Source organism: Cyprinodon tularosa, unplaced genomic scaffold, assembly GCF_016077235.1.
Source record: "Cyprinodon tularosa strain WSP-4 unplaced genomic scaffold, ASM1607723v1 ctg25, whole genome shotgun sequence".
Lineage (NCBI taxonomy): Eukaryota > Metazoa > Chordata > Actinopteri > Cyprinodontiformes > Cyprinodontidae > Cyprinodon > Cyprinodon tularosa.
The window spans coordinates 850068-871168 of NW_024038928.1; the positions used below are offsets into that span (position 1 = coordinate 850068).

Sequence of the window (21101 nt, forward strand, 5' to 3'; positions counted from 1 at the left end):
TTCTATTAATGCTAAAATAGGGACCTTTAATTCCCAAAAGCTCAAATGTCCACTCGGAATACAGAGGTGGATAATCCAGATCTAGAAAGTAAAAATGTTGTCTTGTTAGCCTTAATCACTTAACCAGATGATTAGCCCCAGGAATGAGTAATCTTGCAATTAATCTCTACAGGCTTTTCACTTTCTGAACCTGGATTATCCACCTCTGGAACTGAACAAGGATTGGTGTTAAAGCAGTGAGCAGAGGTAAGTACATTTTATTTCAGCAGAGTTTAAGAAATAACCAGTACTGTCCAGGATTACCCTTAATAACAACAACTTTTTAATTAATTTCTACTAGGTTTAGATGTGTTGATTCATATTTTAATCGCCAAGTTTCTACATACAGCATTCACTCTAACTCTAGCTCCACTTCATTTTGAATCAGGACATTTAAAGTGGAATTTACAAAAAGTGAAGTATAAATATTTTAAAAACAGTATAGAAATTATAAAAACAGTAGAAGTAGGAAAATATACATTTTTACTACAAAAAGATACGCAAGATTTATAAGAAAAACATGATTCTGATTTCTTTTCTGGGTTGTTGTGTCCTGGAAACACGGAAGAGGAAACCTTTTCTGTGCACTATATTCCTAGGGAAAATAAAAACATAAGTCCTCAGTAAATAACATGGAGAATAAAGGAAATGTTTTCCTCTTGTTCAGTAGTTTAAATAGTCGAGAATAAGGGTGATAATGGGCACGATAAAAAATGGGTTGGCTAAGGAGAAACATATCTCTTTACAATATTAACAGATGACATGTTAAATATGGTTAGAGTGGCTCAGGTTATCTCTGTAGTTATGCTGCTTTAGGGTTAAACTGCTGAAGTACATGGGGACCACTCTTCATCTGTTTTTCTTTAGAATAATTGAAGACAAACAGATACGCCCTACAAATCAGCGCCTGATTTTAAAGGAGGGTTAGTGTCCACCCTGCTAAAGACTACAAATACTAAAGGTTTGTGATGGATCCATTGATCTCACAGGTACATATTTTGTAAATTTACAGTGTAAGTTTTCTGTTGACATTGAAGCATAGGAGGGTGGGTCTGGCCTGAGTGATAATCGTTCACTACATAGGATAACCAGAAAAGACCACGAGTTGATATACAATGTTACCTTTATTAGCTAATATCACACAGTATTACTGTATCTAATAACTACGCAAGCACTAAACACTACCCAAAAATAAGTACAAGTAAATAAAAAGAAATTAAAAGAAGAGGGAAAGGGTTTTAAGTATCCGTTTAACAATCCAAAACTGATTCCAAAGTCAAACAAGAACTGCTCAATTGGTGCTGCCATCTTTCTTGTTCTACTTTCTCCAGTGTCGTGCAGCCCCACTCCCACAAAATGCGACTCTGGGTCCCTGAGCAAGACCCTAAACCCCACACTGCTCCCCGGGCTCTTCACAATGGCAGCCCACTGCTCCCCAGGGGGATGGGTTAAATGCAGAGGGTTAATTTCGTAGTTCTGTATTTATGACAGTGTTATTACAATAAAAGCTGGGGGGAAAAAACAACAACAATGTAGCATGCAAAGCAACAGCTGCAGTGATCAGTCTGTTTATCTTCTTCTCCAATCCCCACACCCCTACATAAACACTCCCCCACTTTGCTGCCCAAGTTTTAATTTCATTTTGGATCATAATGGATTTTAAACAACAACACTAACAAAAAAGTCTGCTTGGATCAGAGACTTTTGTTGTTTTAAATCCAAAAGGTGGTGTTAGTCACTTAAAATCATAAGGAATTCCTTGTGATATTTAAAATTTAAGTGCAGAAGAGGGCGTCTGTTTTTTCGCAGACTGGAGAACTACCTCATTACAGAAGTTATTCCATCCTCTAAGTTAGTTTAAGATCTTTTAGCCTGAGTCTGACTGGTGGACAGATCTCGTATTTTGATCTGTTGGTAAGAGGAGACTTTCTAATTTGTTATTGTCAGTTTTTTTTTGTTTTTTGTTGCAAGTATTTTTTTTCTACTTCTGGAAAATGTCTTTTCAGATTGTTTTTCCAGTTCCGCCTTTGCTCTAGCAAAAGAACAGATTTAAAGGTAGCAGCATAAATGTCACCTAAAAAGGTACAGTGAGCTCCAAAATGAAATTTGATCTAGATCTGATATATATGACTTAGACTTAATTTAATTCAATTCAGTTTATTTTTATGACAATCACAATCACTCCAGGATATGGTTATCCCTATTTCTAGTATACTTTTTTTGTGCCATATATTTTCCTTCTTTCCTTTTGTGTTCCCTTCACCTCTCTGCATCGCTTAATGTTCTCCGACAGAGAGATCTAAGAACAGCCACCCTTTTATCAGTTCCGTTGAGTAGCTTTTATTTGTCCCAGTATGGGCAATTTTCTGTGCAGTAGTAGTACACCTTTCACACACACATTCACATTTCATAAATAAAAAAAATAAAAGAAACACATCAAATATATATATATATATATATATATATATATATATATATATATATATATATGAATATGAATAGACACTCACCGGCCACTTTATTATAAAGTGGCCGGTGAGTGTATATATATATATATATATATATATATATATATATATATATATATATATATATATATATATATATATATATATATATATATATATATATATATATATACAGTATATATATATATATATATATGAATATATATATATATATATATACAGTATATATATATATATACAGTATATATATATATGAATATATATATGAATATATGAATATATATATATATATATATATATATATATATATATATATATATATATATATATATATATATATATATATATATATATATATATATATATATATATATATATATATGAATATATATATATATATATATATATATATATATATGAATATATATATATATATATGAATATATATATATGTATATATATTCATATATATATATATATGAATTAGAAGCAAGTGCAGGGGAGGTAATATCTGGACAAAGCTGATTTATGAGAAGAAATCAGAAATAAGAGAGCCTGAGGGGAGGGGCTGTGACTATTTAATGAGGGCTGTGGGAAGAAGAGCGGCCATTTTTGTTTTCTGTTTCTTTGTTACATTGCTGGTAACTGGAGGGAGGCTGAGGCCCAGAGTAATTTGTATATGTTTAGTTTCTTTTGCACCCTGTTTTGAGTTTTTGAGCACAATAAATCACCAACACCGGTAACCCGACTGAGCCTGGATTCTCGGAGGCCAAAGATCCCCGTCTCAGTGACCAAAATCATCACTGTTATTGTTATTATACAGTAAATTAAATCATTACTGTTAAATTGTATTTCATTTCCAATTCTTTATTTGAATTCTTATTCCGGATTAGTTGGAGACATACACTAGGCTATATCAGCCCCACCAAAAATATTTTTCACCAGCCACCACTGCTGTCCGATGCTGTTTACAATGACTCCATCTTTGTCTATCCTGTTTGAACATTCTTAGTTTTTATGCATATATTGTATATACAAATTTATAACATTTATTTGATTTCGTACTGCTCAGTTCCAGATATTTTTAGTAATTGCTGTAAAGTTTCATTTTTTGTTACAAAAAATCTTACTGCCATTTACTACAGTTATTTTTTACTGAATTGTTTTGGACTTCCAATATGTATCTGCATGTTTCCATTTATCGTTGTTTTAATCTTTACTCATTACTTTATCTTGTTTTATTCTTTTCATCAGAATATCCTCCCAGGTTTCATTTCTCCCTCACCCAGAACTGTCTCTGAAATAGTTCATCGTCTTCAGCTGTGTATACTTCTTTGTTCCACCATTTGCACCTGGTTTCTCCTCAACTTAAACTGTTATTTCCCTATTTGTCTGTGTCGATTTCCATCTTCATGCCCATCCATCTATACATCAATTTTCTGTCATGCTTATCATGAGGGTCATGAGGGGTGCTGGTGCCAATCTCCAGCTGTCAACAGGCGAGAGGCGGCTACGCCCTGGACAGGTCACCATTCTATTGCAGAGCCTTAATCATCTTCAAGTTCTGTTAAATTCACAAATATTTCTTTAAAATATAATTGACTCACTATGTCCTAGATTCTGTCTGCCCTTTGGTCCTGAACAAGTCTCTCATAATGACAGTCCTGAAATATACAGAACCAATTTTTTTATTAAACTGATTTGATTGTCTTTTTGTTGTTTTTTTTACAATTTTTTAAAAATGTTTAAATTTCATTGCTTATTGAATTAACAATATATCTTTCAAAGGCTAAATTGATGATAGAACAGCTGTCAAGAGAAGACAGGTAAGCCTTTTTTCCAAAAGCTAAATGAAGACACGATGAAGGGGAAGAGAAACTTTTTACTTCCTCAGAAAATCTTTATATTAGGGACCTATTGAACAACAAAAACAAAGTGATGTGAATCTATCAGCTGTTAAGTCCAGCCTTCTCTGGCTTCCTGATGAATTTCATGTGAAATTTAAAGTTTTATTTACTTATTGAGTGTTTATATGGGAAAGATCTTCTTGTAAACAGGGTTATACAATAGCCATACAATTTTGTGTGTAGTTCTTTCTTTTAGACATTCATATTTCATATTTTTGTTCAGACCGGTATGAAGGACCAACTCTGCCATATTTAAAAATAAATACAGAAATAAATAAATGCTCAATAAATGTATAAGCATACAATTAATTGCCAACAAAAAAGTGAGACATAAATGTATATAACTCTTAATTAGCTTCTTTATTTATTTGCCTTTGTAATATTTACCTTATTTATTTTTCTGTCCTTTATAATCTTCAACTTTATTTTTTAATTACTTATATTTTTAAGTATTTATTTATGTGCATGTTATTATATTTTTGTCTGTTTTATTCTTCCTTTGTATTTTTTTATCTTAGTTATTTCTTCGCCGCTGTTTATTTCTCTCTGCCCTTTTTACATTTCTCTCTGCCCTTTTTACATTTCTCTATGCATTTCTGTCTCATTATGCAAATGAGGAGGGGGTGTGTCCTAGAGAGTCAACTTCTGCTCATTGGTTGGCTTGGCGGTCCATCTTCTTAACTCAGAGCTCAGAGTACTAAGTTAAATGTTCTCTTTTCTGTTTCTGTTGTTCAATAAAACTACGTTTTAAGATCATTTGAGGCGAGAACCTTATACTTTTAAGCATCACCATATGGCCCATTCACAGATTTAATGCGTAATTTAAAAGAAAATGTGACGAACTTGAGAGGACCGCGGCACCAGCGGAGCTCCGAAGCTGACGGCAGCCAGGTCCAACCACAGCCCATCTGCAGCGGCCCTCTCTCGGCATAGCCGTGTGTGAAGCGTGTTGTTAGCATTTTACTACATCGGTCGAATCTACAGGAGGAGAGTCTGATGTCGAGTCTTAATGCATTAGAACTTGAGTAGGGACTTTGCCAAACTTTGCCAAATACAACAAAAAATCGCCATCATAGCCTGGCTATAGACCTGGCTGCCGTCAGCTTCGGAGCTCCGCTGGTTGCCACGGTCCTCTCAAGTTCGTCACATTTTCTTTTAAATTACGCATTAAATCTGTGAATGGGCCATATGGTGATGCTTAAAAGTATAAGGTTCTCGCCTCAAATGATCTTAAAACGTTCTTTTATTGAACAACAGCAACAGAAAAGAGAACATTTAACTTAGTACTCTGAGCTCTGTGAGTTAAGAAGATGGACCGCCAAGCCAACCAATGAGCAGAAGTTGACTCTCTAGGACACACCCCCTCCTCATTTGCATAATGAGACAGAAATGCATAGAGAAATGTAAAAAGGGCAGAGAGAAATGTAAAAAGGCAGAGAGAAATAAACAGCGGCGAAGAAATAACTAAGGTAAAAAAATACAAAGGAAGAATAAAACAGACAAAAATATAATAACATGCACATAAATAAATACTTAAAAATATAAGTAATTAAAAAATAAAGTTGAAGATTATAAAGGACAGAAAAATAAATAAGGTAAATATTACAAAGGCAAATAAATAAAGAAGCTAATTAAGAGTTATATACATTTATGTCTCACTTTTTTGTTGGAAATTAATTGTATGCTTATACATTTATTGAGCATTTATTTATTTCTGTATTTATTTTTAAATATGGCAGAGTTGGTCCTTCATAGACCGGAGGGGTAAACCGTGCTATTTGTCAAAGTTAGGGGTTGAACTGACAAATACTGAAGAATGGTGGAAAAGAGAAAGAATAAAGGAAAAGTGGGCCATTTGTCTTCCAGCAGTCTAAGCCTACAGTGGCAGAACTAGAGCAATAGTTCAGGATAACCTGAGCCGCTCTCTCTCATATATGGTTTATGTCATTCTGTTTCCTTGATAATTGTTTCTTTTTCGTTTTGTGTCATTGTAGTGGTTTGTGTCTGTTTTCTTTCCCCTGCTCCATATCAGCTCATTAGCCCATTCTTTTTGTTTCCGTTCCCCATACATACACCACCTCTACAGTTCCCCATTGCTGGTTTCTTGTTGCTTTGTTGCTTCATTGCTTGCTCCACATGTGTTCTTTCTCCCTGGCATCTCCTGTTTTTTTGCTTTCTTATGTCGCTCCTGGTTTTTTGCTTCTGTTGCCTCTGAAACCTCAATTAAAATAACGTATCTCTGCCTTCTCATCTCTGCATTTGTTGTTTGCTGGACTATTATTTACGGCTTTTATACATGCAAATGAGAATTTTAAATTTAAATTTAAAAAGTACCCAATGAAGAGATGCTAAAACAGAAGAAATATGTTCTCAGTTTTTAGTTTTCATCAGAACTCTGGCTGCAGAATTTTGGATCAGCTACATTTTGTGGAATTCCTGATGGTGAAAAATTAGAATAGTCCAGCAAACAACAAATGTTTGGACTTGGAGTTTCTTAGCATCACCTCGGGAGAAGATATAAGCTTTGTAATACTTTAAAGCTGAAAAAAGCTGATATGGGATTTAAATAAAAAAGTCCTGATCAAATACAACAGTAAAGTTTTTTAGATTACTATCTGACACTAACTTTAATGCCATCTAGATTCAGTGACTGACTTACAATTAGCTTCTTAATGAAAACATGTGAATCACATGCTAGAAATAAAAAAACCCTCTTTACAAAATTTGACTGCAGGGACTGCAGAAAAGTTCGGTGGAAAATTATGTTTAATTCAGTTATACATAAAAACAATATTAATCCAAAACTCAGTATATCATTTCATTTCATTTGCACCATGCCTTAAATAATGTTTCCAAAACAAAAGTTTGAGAAGATAGATTAAAGCTCTATTGCAGGAGTCCAGAAGGAGAAGCCTGTTTCTCACAAACCCAATGCAGCATCAGGGAACAAGTCTCCATGCTCCACGATCTGGACCATAAACGGAAACTGTTTAAAGCTGCACATCCCTGAGTCCTGAAACGGCTCCATGAATTCTCCCAGTACCTGCAAGGAAAATTTATGATCATCAAAAAAAAAAAAAAAAAAAAAAGGATATTCAATTTATGATCATCAAAAAAAAAAAAAAAAAAGGATATTCAATTTATGATCATCAAAAAAAAAAAAAAAAAGGATATTGCTTAAAGGAAAAAAAAGTAAGTAAAGCAGATTGTTTAAACACCTACGAGTTTCTTAGAGAGCTTCCATCCACCCATTTCCATCCTTTTTCTGGGGTTGTATACTGCAGGCCGATCCAAAACTTCAGCTGATCTCCAAGCTCTTTCAGAAACATCTGCAGGTTTACACATTTATTTATTACTTCACAAACAGAGACAATGGTTTGTATCCGTAAAATAAACAGAACCTCACCATTTCCTCCGTGCTTTTGATGATCACCAGATCTGCTCCGTTTCTTGAACACTGATACTTGCTTTGTTCCCAAGTGTTCTTCCATGAAGACAAAAGGTAACACCTGCAGCCAAACTTCCTCCATCCAACAGGGCATGTTACTGAGAAAGTACAGCTATGAATCTTTGATTCTTCTTCAAAAGATAAATAATCACAGTATTCCCCCTAAAAGGCTTGAACTAGTCTAGTAGTATCTATGGTAAAGCACATATGTTACCCATTTGCGATGTGATTTATAAATCTTTAGTAATCAGGGTTATTTTTTGAGCACCACAGAGTTTAGTGCTCGGGCCAATTCTCTTTATTATACCATGTATATTTCTGCTTTCTATTGGTAAAATGATCAGACAGTATGGGATAAATTTCCCATAAAAGTTATTCTGTGAAACTCACCAGATTCCTTCTTCATTTGTTCCAGATTCAGCTCTGCCACCTTTAAACTGACTTCTAACTGATCCTTCTCATAGGTTAGGTTCTGGTTCATCATCTGGAGGTAGTTTCTCTCTGCCGTCTGATTGGCCAATTCTCCACTCAACTGATTAAAGTCTCTTTGATCTTGGTGAGGAGAATAAAAGAGGAGCAATGTTATCTGCATTTTGCTAATTGCACTTCATCTTCACAATTGTCATGTTGGGGTGAACACTCACACAGGACACTGACAGTTACCACCACGGCCAGCAGGAGGAAACTAAGCAGTCCCAGAAAAAATGCCGCTTTAAAACACAAGGTTCTGGTTTCTTTCTCAGGCGAAAAATCAGTTTTTCCTGGTTTGTCTCCTGAAGGTGCAAAGATCAAGCAAAACATTATCTTTGAAAAATAATGTGAATTATATAAAGATAAAAATAAAAACTATAATAGATGGAAGTTGTATGGAGGGAATTTAGTTTCATTATTGTTACAAGCAAAGAAGACATTTTGTACATGGATGTTTAATGCAGAAATAAAACTTTTAAAACATCTCATTTAAAAAAAAGGCTTTGAGGGTAACTTTTCTGTTCCCTCTTGCTGTTTTTTTTATTTTAGTCTTTCAACTCTTATTTTTTCCCTTTTTTCTATAGATTTAAAATTCTCTTTTCCAAATGACTTTTAAAATGCATGTTTTTTTCAAAAATACATTTTACAGATCACTTTCTCATCACTTTAAGCCCAGTACAAAAGCTGACTCTTGACACACACATTGACATTTAATAAAAAGTGGAGAGAATGTTATCTGTGAAACACATTTAGGTAAGAATGCTATTTGCAAAACCCATTCAGAAAAATTAAAATCTGAAAAATTAAGAATTAGAATTCTTTATTTTAAAGCATTGCAAAGTTTTTTAAGACCCCATTTTTTAATCAAGAAGTTTTTCCAAGCTTTATTTGTATTATATTTTGTTTTCCTCTTAATTGTATATTGCTATTCAATGTTGTATGAATGTATATTCATACAACATTGAATATTCAATGTATATGAAAGTATAAGCTTGTACTAGTAATAATCTTTGAATATGTTCTAATCTCTACAATCTAATCAGGATCTCTCTTTGGACCAATTTTCCACTCATTTTAAGACCAGTCCTGAAGGAAAAAACCTTTATCTCACCATGTGGTCAAGCAAGTCTGAATAATTTAAATGAATCATAAACTTCCAAACAGCAACTGGAAATTGTTGGATCTCTGTGTCTCCATAACAACCATAACACACTATCTACAAATCAATCAATCAACCAACCAACCAACCAACCAACCAACCAACCAACCAACCAACAAATCAACCAACCAACAAATCAACCAACCAACCAATCAATCAATCAATCAATCAATCAATCAATCAATCAATCAATCAATCAATCAATCAATCAATCAATCAATCAACCAATCAATCAATCAATCAATCAATCAATCAATCAATCAATCAATCAAGCCAACTGACTGTTTAGAAGTGATGGCAGAAAAAGCCTGGTATTTCCATCACTAACATCAGCAGCTGTGTTCAGATCAGACTATAAATGGGTGTTGCAGCTCTGAATGCTGCAGGTTATTCTGCTATAAAACAACAAATGAATATCTGCCCAATATTACATACAGTGGAGGATCTGTGATACTGTGGTCCTGTTTTTCTACCAAGCATGGGGATATGGTACATAAAAGTCTGGTGGCCATTTGATAAATAAAAAAAAGGTCATTATTTATGTTGAAAGGTTTTCTTCCAATAATACTAAAAGCACAGGAGATGTTTTATTTAACGAAAAGGCTTTTCAAAAAACTGAACATCGAAGAACTCCTCAATAAAAGAAAAGGGGTTTTAAGAGAAGTTCATTTGTATGCATAAGTTCAACCAATATTTGTACAATTTTTTTCAGATTTTACTCTTCAAATTTTTTATTTTTCAAACTTTTTTTCAGATTCTGTTTTTGTTTTGTTTAGTCAGATTTTTAGTTTCTCACATTTTCTGGGGAAATTAGCCTGATCTGCTTGGATATTTTCAACTGCATTTGTAACCTGCATAAAATAAGAACCCGTATTTTATTTTGGCGGGTCAAATTGATAGCACCCTTTAAGTTCCGGGTCACAGGTGACTCAGATCTGAATAGCTGTTGCTGCTGTCGCTGTGGCTAGCTGCTCGTCTCGGCGTCTTCTAAACTAATAGAAGAATACGGCTGGATCAAGGCTTACTAAGACGGCCGAAGGATTTAACTGAGTGTTTTCTGTCGACCGCTCGACGGTCAGGTTTTTTTTCACCCCCTGTGTCACGTCAAGATGGCGAGCTACCGGATCACCGCAGCTTCGCGGTAGGATTTACATGAACCAAGTTACTTTCTCATTCTGAACTTATTTGCTTTGGGTTATGGACAAGAAAAACCCTACAACAATCAGACATTGATTGATGAACCGTTGAATCACTCTAGATTCATGAATGGACTAAAAAGGAAACTCTTGGGTGACATAAGGATTTATTGTTTTGTTGATGAGTTTGTTTGTTTTTGTTTCTTGTCGTATTTTTGGTTATATCATAAAAGAAGTCACTGTTGTTATAAATATTATTAATATTGCATACCTTTATATATATATATTTGAAAAAGACTCAAACTTGAATATAATAATTGAAACATACTTCGGTCTAATGGTATTTTGTTCACACCCACGGGCTCCATAGGCGAACCTATCTGAGTGCCTATTATAACTGGCTGCAGTCAGGCGCCTAGCCTTAAATAAGCGTTACACGTGGCGAGCTAGCCAGGAGCTTGTGTGTGTGAACATTTTTTTTTTTTGGGCTATTTCTCATTTTGAACATTTATTTCAGTTGTAGGAATAGGAAATTCTAAGTAAAATATTCAACTTTTTCAAAAGGTAAAATAAAGAATACTTAATTAAAAAAAAAACATGATGGATATTGTTGAGCAATCTGGTATAAATGTATCACAGTCTGTGATGATTACTGGTGCTACCGATACCAAGGTTGATGAGGAAATACTTAATTGCTTAAGTAGATACGGTAAACTTAACCGCACTTTATATGTAACTGATTCCTCAAGCACGTTTTTTAAAAACCTGATCGTTGAGTTTGCAGATTTAGCTGCTTTTTCCGCACTACAACCGCTTCTACCTTATACTTACACCTCTCAAACAAATACTGACTGAGTGTTTTGTGTCACCGCTTTGGCATTCGAGTATGCAGCCACAGAGGGCAGCAGCAGCAAACATCAGCCCAACTACATCGCTGAGCTCAGGAAAATTGCTGATCAAAGCGGCCATCGTTTTGAAGATGTTCTGAAGACAGTAATGAGCCAGATAGGCCAACATCTGCATGCAGCAGGAGCAGATGAAAATTTTGATGATGATGATGATGATGATGATGATGATGACTATGACGATGATGAGGAAGAGGACGGAGTAAAGGTGAAAGAGGAAAGGGAAGTGGATAAATTTACTACTGCACAGCCAGTGCAAACGGACTTAGGATCATTATCCTCACTTCCTCCTGCTCATTCATCCTCGGGCCAGGGAGCACGACCTCGTCGAAAGCAAACTGGACCAGCTCCAGGACTGTCGCTTTCTACCAATGATCTTAACCCACCTCAGATACAACGGGTTGTTGTTGAACATGTGGTTCGAAATACTGATTTGACTGGTCCAACCTCACTTCGTCTCCGTACTTTTTCAGGAAGGTTTCCTAAGCCGAGTCATGAAGCTGACTTTGAGTCCTGGCGTTCCCAGATTGAGTCTCTGCATGCTGATTCCAGTCTCTCTGCACTACATGTCACTAGACGAATCACAGAGAGTTTGTCATCACCTGCAGCTGATTTAGTCAAAGGTTTGAGCCCCAATACAGTACCAACAGTTTTGCTAAGAGTACTAGATTCTGCTTTTGGAACAGTGCAGGACGGTGAAGAATTGTTTGCACAGTACTTAAACATTCTGCAGAATCCAGGGGAACGACCATCCACTTACCTTCAAAGGCTTCTGCTCACCCTCAACACTGTTGTGAAGCAAGGAGGAATTTCACCTGCTGACATCAATAAACATTTACTCAAACAGTTTTGTCGTGGGTGTTGGGATAACACTGTCATCATAAAGTTACAGCTGGAACAAAAGAAAGACAACCCACCATCTTTTTCTGATTTATTGTTGTTACTCAGGACAGAAGAAGATAGGCAACATGCTAAAGAATCACTTATGAAAAAACACATTGGAACGTCCAAACAGAAAGTTAACATCCAGTCCCAAAGTGCCTGTTCTTGTGGACATTCTACATCCAATGAAGAGCTGAAAGAAATGAAAAAACAGCTTCAGAAACTACAGCAGCAAATGTCCCAACTTCTGTCCAGGAAGAGTCCAGCTGAATTCAAGTCCATGTCAAGACAGAACAAGTCCTACTCTTCACCTCAGGTACGAACCAAGCCCAAGCCTTGGTACTGTTTTAATTGTGGAGAAGACAGCCATCTTTCCTCCTCCTGCACAAATAAAGCAAACCCCAGTCTGGTTGAGCAGAAAAAGAAACTGTTACGCCAGAAGCAACAAGCATGGGATGCCAAAATTTCAAAATCTTTAAACTAGAAACAGCTCCTGTAGTGGGACACACAGAAGCTGTGTATATGAACAGTCCCAAAGAACGCAGGATAAGAACACTGCCACAAGGTCTTATTGGCACAAAGAGCATATGCCAAGTTCAGATAAAAGGAGATCAGCTTAACTGCCTCCTTGATTCTGGCTCACAGGTTACTACTATCCCCTACTCCTTCTACAATACTTACCTCAGGGACCATGAAATCAAACCAATAAACAACCTGTTGGAAATAGAAGGAGCAAATGGACAAACAGTGCCTTACCTGGGATATGTAGAGATCAACATGACCTTCCCACCTGAATTGTTTGGTTTACCTGTTGAAGTTGACACACTTGCTCTTGTTGTGCCTGATAATAAGCCATCTCAACATCTGGTTCTCATTGGCACAAATACCTTAGATGTTGCTTACAGCAAACATTTTGACACTCACCCTGACGAGTCATTTCAACCTACAGTCTCTGGTTATATAGCGGTGTATAAGATCCTCCAACACCGCTATGCCCAGAGTTCGAATGAACTTACTGCAACTGTCACCCTGCAGTCTAGTCAGCCCCAAATCATTACTGCTGGGCAGACCACAGTTGTAGAAGGGTGCTTAGCTTCAAGATTGTGGCAAGGAGAAAAACAAGTCCTCCTGGAACATCCGAGTTCCTATGCCCTCCCTGGTGGGCTCATGGTAAAAGCCTGCCTCATTGACTTGCCTCAACACCGGCCGTGTCATGTGCCAGTCGTTGTGAGCAATGAGTCGAACCATGAGATTCATATTCCAGCACGAGCAGTCATAGCAGAAATCAGCACTTTCCAGAGTGTGATCTCACAAGAGCAAACAGTCCACAATTCAACCCAGTCTACAGAGTCCCTACAACCATCTCAACCACAATACAAGTTTGGAGACTCACCTTTATCTCCAGAATGGAAGCAGCGAATCATCCAGAAACTCAACAGTATTCCTGAGGTGTTTGCAAAGCACGAGCTGGACTTCGGCCGGACAGACAAAGTTAAACATCAAATCAAGTTGTCTGATCCCACTCCTTTCAAACAAAGGCCAAGACCAATCCACCCTCAGGATATTGATGCTGTAAGAAAGCATTTGCAAGAGCTTTCTGATTCCGGAGTAATACGCGAGTCTGATTCACCATTTGCTTCTCCAATTGTGGTTGTACGCAAGAAGAACGGCAGTGTACGCCTCTGTATTGACTACAGGAAGCTAAATCTTCAAACAATAAAGGACGCCTATGCTCTACCCAAGCTTGAAGATACATTTTCTGCCCTTTCTGGATCAAAGTGGTTCACTGTGTTAGACCTTAAGTCGGGCTATTACCAGATTGAAATGGAGGAAAAGGATAAATCCAAAACTGCCTTTGTATGTCCATTGGGGTTTTGGGAATTCAACCGCATGCCGCAAGGGGTCACCAATGCCCCAAGTACATTCCAAAGGTTGATGGAAAAATGCATGGGAGACTTAAATTTAAAAGAAGTTTTGGTTTTCATCGATGATTTAATCGTTTTTGCACCTACCTTGGAAGAACATGAAGAGCGCCTGATGAAAGTTCTCAACAAACTTAAGGATTTTGGGTTGAAGCTGTCAGTTGAGAAGTGTGTGTTTTTCCAAACATCTGTGAAGTATCTGGGGCATGTTGTGTCCCAGAATGGTGTTGAGACAGATCCAGATAAGATCAAAACACTTACCTCCTGGCCAGTGCCCAAAAACCTAAAAGAGCTGAGGTCTTTTCTCGGTTTCTCTGGATATTACCGACGTTTCGTCCAAGGATATTCAGCCATAGTTAAGCCATTGCATGACCTGACTGCTGGTTATCCGCCATCTCAGAAGAAACTGAAGCCAACGGTTAGGCCAGAGAATTACCTGAACCCCAAGGCACCATTTGGAGGACGATGGACTCCAGTGTGTGAAAAGGCTTTTGAAACCATAATCGAAAGATTAGTCTCTGCCCCTGTATTGGCATTTGCTGATCCACAAAAACCCTACATACTCCACACCGATGCCAGTTCTACCGGTCTTGGTGCGGTGTTGTATCAGGAGCAGGGCGAAAAGAACAGAGTTGTGGCATATGCCAGCAGAGGTCTCTCGCGGAGTGAATCCAAGTATCCAGCTCACAAATTGGAATTTCTCGCTCTGAAATGGGCAGTGACAGAGAAATTCAATGATTATCTTTATGGTGCTCAGTTCACAGTTGTCACAGACAGCAATCCACTGACTTACCTGTTATCCTCAGCAAAACTTGATGCGACCGGTTACAGATGGCTTTCAGCTTTGTCAACATTCACATTCAAGATCATCTACAGAGCCGGAAAGCAGAACATGGATGCTGATGGATTGTCTCGACGACCTCATGGTGAGCTGTCTGATGATCCTACCTCCCGGAAGGAACATGAACGAGTCCTGAAGTTCGTTCAGCATCACCTCAACGAACCAGATTATGTTTCCATTGATCAGCACACCATCGAAGCAGTTTGTGCCCGTCACCTGGTGTATAGCCCAGGTGCACATCTTGACCACGCTCTGGTGTTGTCTATGACCACTCATGTCAACAGCCTACCTGACAGCTTTACTGATGATGAACAGTTCAGCTCCCCTTCACTTCCTCTATTCTCAGCAGATGACATTGCAGCTAAGCAGCGTGACGACCCTGTTATCCGCCATGTCATAGCTCAGCTGGAACGAGGAGAATCACCATCACCATCGGTGAAGGAAGAACTTCCTGAACTGCCCCTTCTACTCCGAGAAGTAAATAAAATGGAGCTCCAAAACAACCTTCTCGTTAGGAGGAGACAAGTGGGAAGTGAAACAAAGTACCAACTAGTATTACCTGAGGGGTATCGAGCTGTTGTGCTGCACCAACTGCATAACCAAATGGGTCATATGGGAATTGACAGAACTATAGACTTAGTCCGTTCCCGTTTCTACTGGCCTAGGATGTTTATTGATGTTGTCAATAAAATCAGAACCTGTGAAAGATGTGTGAGACGCAAATCTTTACCAGAACGAGCTGCACCTTTGGTCAACATCAAAACCACTCACCCCTTGGAGTTGATGTGTATGGATTTCCTCTCTGTAGAACCGGATCGCAGAATCAAAGACATCCTTGTTATAACAGACCACTTTACAAAGTATGCCATTGCTGTGCCTACTCCAAACCAAAAAGCTAAGACCGTTGCTAAGTGTTTGTGGGATAATTTCCTTATGCATTATGGCATTCCGGAAAAGCTGCACAGTGATCAGGGTCCAGATTTTGAATCAAGAACCATCCGAGAACTCTGTAAAATGGCCAACATTCACAAAATAAGGACCACACCATATCATCCAAGAGGAAATCCTGTGGAACGTTTTAACAGAACGCTTCTGGACATGCTGGGAACATTATCTGAAAAAGAAAAAACTAATTGGACGGATTTTGTAAAACCACTAGTGCATGCTTACAACTGCACAAAAAAACGATGTCACAGGATACTCACCATACGAGCTGATGTTCGGACGCCAACCCCGCCTACCGGTGGATTTAGCTTTTGGACTGCCATTAAATGAGGATGGATTTTGTTCCCACACGCAGTATGTGCAAAAGTTAAAGTCCCACCTGGAAGAAAGCTACAAACTGGCCAGTAAGAACTCAGCTAAAGTGATGCAGCGTAACAAAACCCGATTTGACCAGAAAGTTACTGCATCAGAACTAAATGTTGGAGACAGAGTCCTAGTAAGGAACGTGCGACTAAGGGGGAAGCACAAACTCGCAGATAAGTGGGAGTCATCTGTGTATATTGTTGTGAAGAAAGCCGGCAATCTTCCTGTGTACACAGTCAGACCGGAAGGCCAGAACAAACCACTAAGAACCCTGCATCGAGACCTTTTATTGCCATGTGGATACTTACCTTTTCCTGAGGAAGAAATGCCTACCAGAGCTAAAAGGAAATCTCCTGTGTTTTCTCCAGTATCTCCTGATGATGAAGAGGGTCCATCAGAGGAAGAACTAGTCGATCCACCTTTGCACATTCCATCATCTTTTGAACCTGTCAGATTTACGATTGATATTGACCTGCCTCCTGTCGAGCAGTCTGTCCCAGGAACTGAACAGTTTGTTCCCATCACACAATCTCCAGTGCCTGTAACTGAAGAGGACAGTGATGCTGAGGATGATGAACCCAAATTTGTGGAAGGGGAACTTATGACTGTTAAAGAGGAACAACTAGCAGTAGAGAGTGAGGAACCTGAAATTGACTCTGAACAACTCAATCCTGCTGAAGTCTCCAGAGCTGACGGAAGACTCTCTCCAGATCCTGATACTCCAGAGTCTGACAATGCAGAACATGACACACAAGAAACTGATATATTTGACATTCCCAGCCATACTGAAGAACCTCACTCACCAGTGGATTCAGTATCTCTGGACAGTGAAGACCAACCTCTGAGACGTTCTAGCCGCACAAGAAATCCACCTGATCGATTACAGTACACTAAACCTGGCAAACCATTACTGAAAAGCATTCAGGCTTTGCTTCACGGTTTGAGCTCTGCTTTCTCCTTCGCCCTTCAAGAAGATGAAGAAGAACAGTTCATTGCTCCGTACTCCAATCAGCCTCCCATTTGCTGCCAGCCTGGTGCATGTACGAGGACGTACATGGGATCAGGAGGGGAGGGTGTAACCTGCATAAAATAAGAACCCGTATTTTATTTTGGCGGGTCAAATTGATAGCACCCTTTAAGTTCCGGGTCACAGGTGACTCAGATCTGAATAGCTGTTGCTGCTGTCGCTGTGGCTAGCTGCTCGTCTCGGCGTCTTCTAAACTAATAGAAGAATACGGCTGGATCAAGGCTTACTAAGACGGTCGAAGGATTTAACTGAGTGTTTTCTGTCGACCGCTCGACGGTCAGGTTTTTTTTCACCCCCTGTGTCACGTCAAGATGGCGAGCTACCGGATCACCGCAGCTTCGCGGTAGGATTTACATGAACCAAGTTACTTTCTCATTCTGAACTTATTTGCTTTGGGTTATGGACAAGAAAAACCCTACAACAATCAGACATTGATTGATGAACCGTTGAATCACTCTAGATTCATGAATGGACTAAAAAGGAAACTCTTGGGTGACATAAGGATTTATTGTTTTGTTGATGAGTTTGTTTGTTTTTGTTTCTTGTCGTATTTTTGGTTATATCATAAAAGAAGTCACTGTTGTTATAAATATTATTAATATTGCATACCTTTATATATATATATTTGAAAAAGACTCAAACTTGAATATAATAATTGAAACATACTTCGGTCTAATGGTATTTTGTTCACACCCACGGGCTCCATAGGCGAACCTATCTGAGTGCCTATTATAACTGGCTGCAGTCAGGCGCCTAGCCTTAAATAAGCGTTACACATTGGTCTGCTTTCAGACCATCCAGGAGTCTAGAAGGTAAAATCCTTTTAGAAAGATATAAATTAATGTGGTTGAAAAACTATATGCAAAATAAAATTGTACTTGGAAATTAAAATCTTAAAAAACCAGTCTTCTTCCAGGTCCATCTCAGTGATAAACTCTCTAAAAAACCTGTGGGCTGAGAGAGGAATTCATCAGAGATGATCCAGGAGTCACCTGGAGATGAATAGTAAAAGATATTTAACTCTAAACTCAAAACTCTGAAATGATATAGCTGGTCTCCAACTGTCTAAAGAGGTTCGGACAAATTCTGTCATTGTTGCTCTGTTGATTTGTTCGTTACCAGTTTTTTGGTGATATTGTATTTTCTTCCAAACAAACCGAATGTGCTCGAAATAAAGGGTAAATTTAACTAGATTTATTCCAAATTAGATTATGGTTCTGCAACAAAAGAGGATTTTATTTCAAGGCATCTATGATTAGAACCAATTAGAAGATTACTCGCTTTTTTTACCTGGTACTGCGTTAAAAAGCACGACCCCAAAAAAACAGAACAGAGACTCAAAATTTAAATGAACTACAGATTAAAACTAAAAGATGTTGGTAGGTCCTAGAGTTTAAATCACTTTGTCACGTTTTTACAGTTTTCATAATCAAGAAAAAACCCTTCATGTTAAAGATTTCAATTATCAGGATGTACTAGATTGCGTTAGATCTTTTATTTCAACACTGTTTTACCACAGAACATGTCAAAGAGCCTCACAGTGAAACTTGAGTACAGCTGAATGTGCTTTAGAGATTTAGTGTTGGTGTAATTCAGGATTAAACACACCTTTCAGGTCTGCCCTGTTTCAAATCAGCCTCCATCAGATTCACCTTCTTACCTGACAATATTACCACCTCTCTGACCAGTCATCAGGGCCAGATTATTACAAGCCATTGGTGAGTTTTATCTAGCGTTCCTGCCTGCCTAATTTTCCAAGCTTACCTGAACATTATCAGACCTGTCATAGTATGCTTTTCAATCTGTAACTTGTTTTCTGGGCCCTTACCTTGCTCTCGGATTCCACTGTGGATTGTCTCTGGATTTCCAATCACCTGGCTCTAACTCTGGAAAGGCTCTCGGATTCCGTACTCTGGTTTGTTTCCATGATCATTCTGCCTGTCTCTGGTCTCATGGATCTGACCCTGTGTATTTCTCTAGACCAACGACTAATCAAAGGATTCCTCCAAATCAGCCTGAACGGATTCAGGAATCCTCTGAGTTTCACCCGAGACATGAGAGACCGTTTGTACCATGACTCTGAAAGTTTGTCACCAAACAGACAGAAGGTTAGGGAACCAGAATCCAACACTAGAAACACGTCCCTCTGTTTCTGTCTGGTCCCTCAACGGTTCAATCTCCTTCCAGAAGTTCCAGTTCCTGACTCTGTTCAATCCCTCCTGACCTGTGGAAGTTTCATATTCCAATAAACTCTTTAGACGCATCATGGTGTTATGGTTTATTCCTGGGTCTTCCTTTTTCTGGTCATTACATCTGAGGTAAAACTAAACGTCTGCTTTCTGTTCCTTCTCTTAGGTTTCACATTCTCTCTTTCTCAGAGGAAATGTTCAGATAAAACATCCAGTGACTAGCATTCAATATTTCTTCCATTAATCATAGCTCTAAATTTACCTTTTTAAAAACAGGTTTACATTTAGTTTAAAGTAAAAAAAATCATCACAAATCTTGATTGTGCATTTCTTTTTATTTGATAAGAACGCTGCTCTCTTTTAACACTGTAAAGCCTGAATAAGCCTTTAATAATTGTTAGGAGAAATATATACATCTGTACTTGATTTGTAAGGTATCAGGCATTTCAATTCAATGTAATGAGCATTTTCTGCTCACTACATGTGTTTGATTGTACACATCAGGTTTTTCAAGAAAACATAACACTGATAATGTAGAGGTCTCAGAAAATCATGGTTCTGAAAATACTCATTGAATATGATACTCTTGTATTTACAAGGATGATAAGTCAATTTGCATTTGTTCATTCTTGCAATGTTCAATTTAAATCCAGACACCTCCCCTGCCTCTGTTGTATTAACTAATATTCAGGCCTTACCATTCTCTTCATATTTGAGTTTGGACAGATTCAGCTCCTCCAAGTTAACATAAATCTCCTCCTCTGGCTTCATCGGAGCGGCTCTCTCTGTGAACTATTCACAGGGAAGATCTCACCATTTATAAAGCAACAGCTGAGTGACTAAGTTTCTGTTCCTTTAAATCAAATACCACACACCTTAGAGGCTTAAAAGACAAAACAAACTTCTTGTGATCATATAACAAATAATGTAATCTTTTTTACGGAAAATTTCAATCTAAAAAAAGAAAGAAAAGACGATCAGAACAGTTTTATTGATAATTACTTAAAGGAATAGTACACCCAAAACATGATTAGCCTTCATTTTCTACTCACCCCCATGCTGAACAACACCCTGGAGTACTTTTTTGATATCTCAAATGCATCTGGAGATCTGGGAGGCTTCTTGCTGTCTGCTGACATTCAAATAATGGAGGTGCCCAGCAGGGACGTGGCTAGACCTATTTTAGGGTGGCTGAAGTCATCCCTTCGTTGGTATTAGCCACCCCATAATTATTTTGCGATTTTTATTGTTATTTTTTTATTTATTGATTTTTTTTCCATATAACCCCAAACAATTGCAGTAAAGCACTGAAAACGAGCCACCAAGAAGGCAAGTTAATCTGAAGATAAGTTCCTGTTAGTTTATTTACAAACACAATTATTTATACAATTATTAATAT

At 37.8% G+C, this 21101-nt stretch overlaps 1 protein-coding gene across 1 annotated transcript; it reads right to left on the reverse strand.

The window, feature by feature from the left end:
• Positions 1-7632: 7632 nt before the first annotated feature.
• On the reverse strand, positions 7633-20489 carry LOC119785488 (natural killer cells antigen CD94-like). The gene is made up of 5 exons (XM_038288191.1): positions 20401-20489; positions 8507-8635; positions 8253-8414; positions 7821-7960; positions 7633-7743 (listed from the first exon to the last, which is right to left on the reverse strand). Exons 1-5 carry the CDS (start codon positions 20471-20473, stop codon positions 7633-7635), a joined length of 615 nt encoding a protein of 204 aa, XP_038144119.1. The 5' UTR covers positions 20474-20489.
• Between the last annotated feature and the right edge of the window lie 612 nt (positions 20490-21101).

Bases quoted from the DNA above. Each gene is read 5' to 3' on its own strand.
- LOC119785488 (XM_038288191.1), bottom strand. From the start codon at position 20,473: ATGAAGCCAGAGGAGGAGATTTATGTTAACTTGGAGGAGCTGAATCTG. The intron at 8,636-20,400 runs GTAAGGCCTGAA...TTGCACCTTCAG, and splicing joins ACTCAAATATGAAGAGAATG to GAGACAAACCAGGAAAAACT. The intron at 7,961-8,252 runs GTGAGTTTCACA...GTACTTTCTCAG, and splicing joins ACAAATGAAGAAGGAATCTG to TAACATGCCCTGTTGGATGG.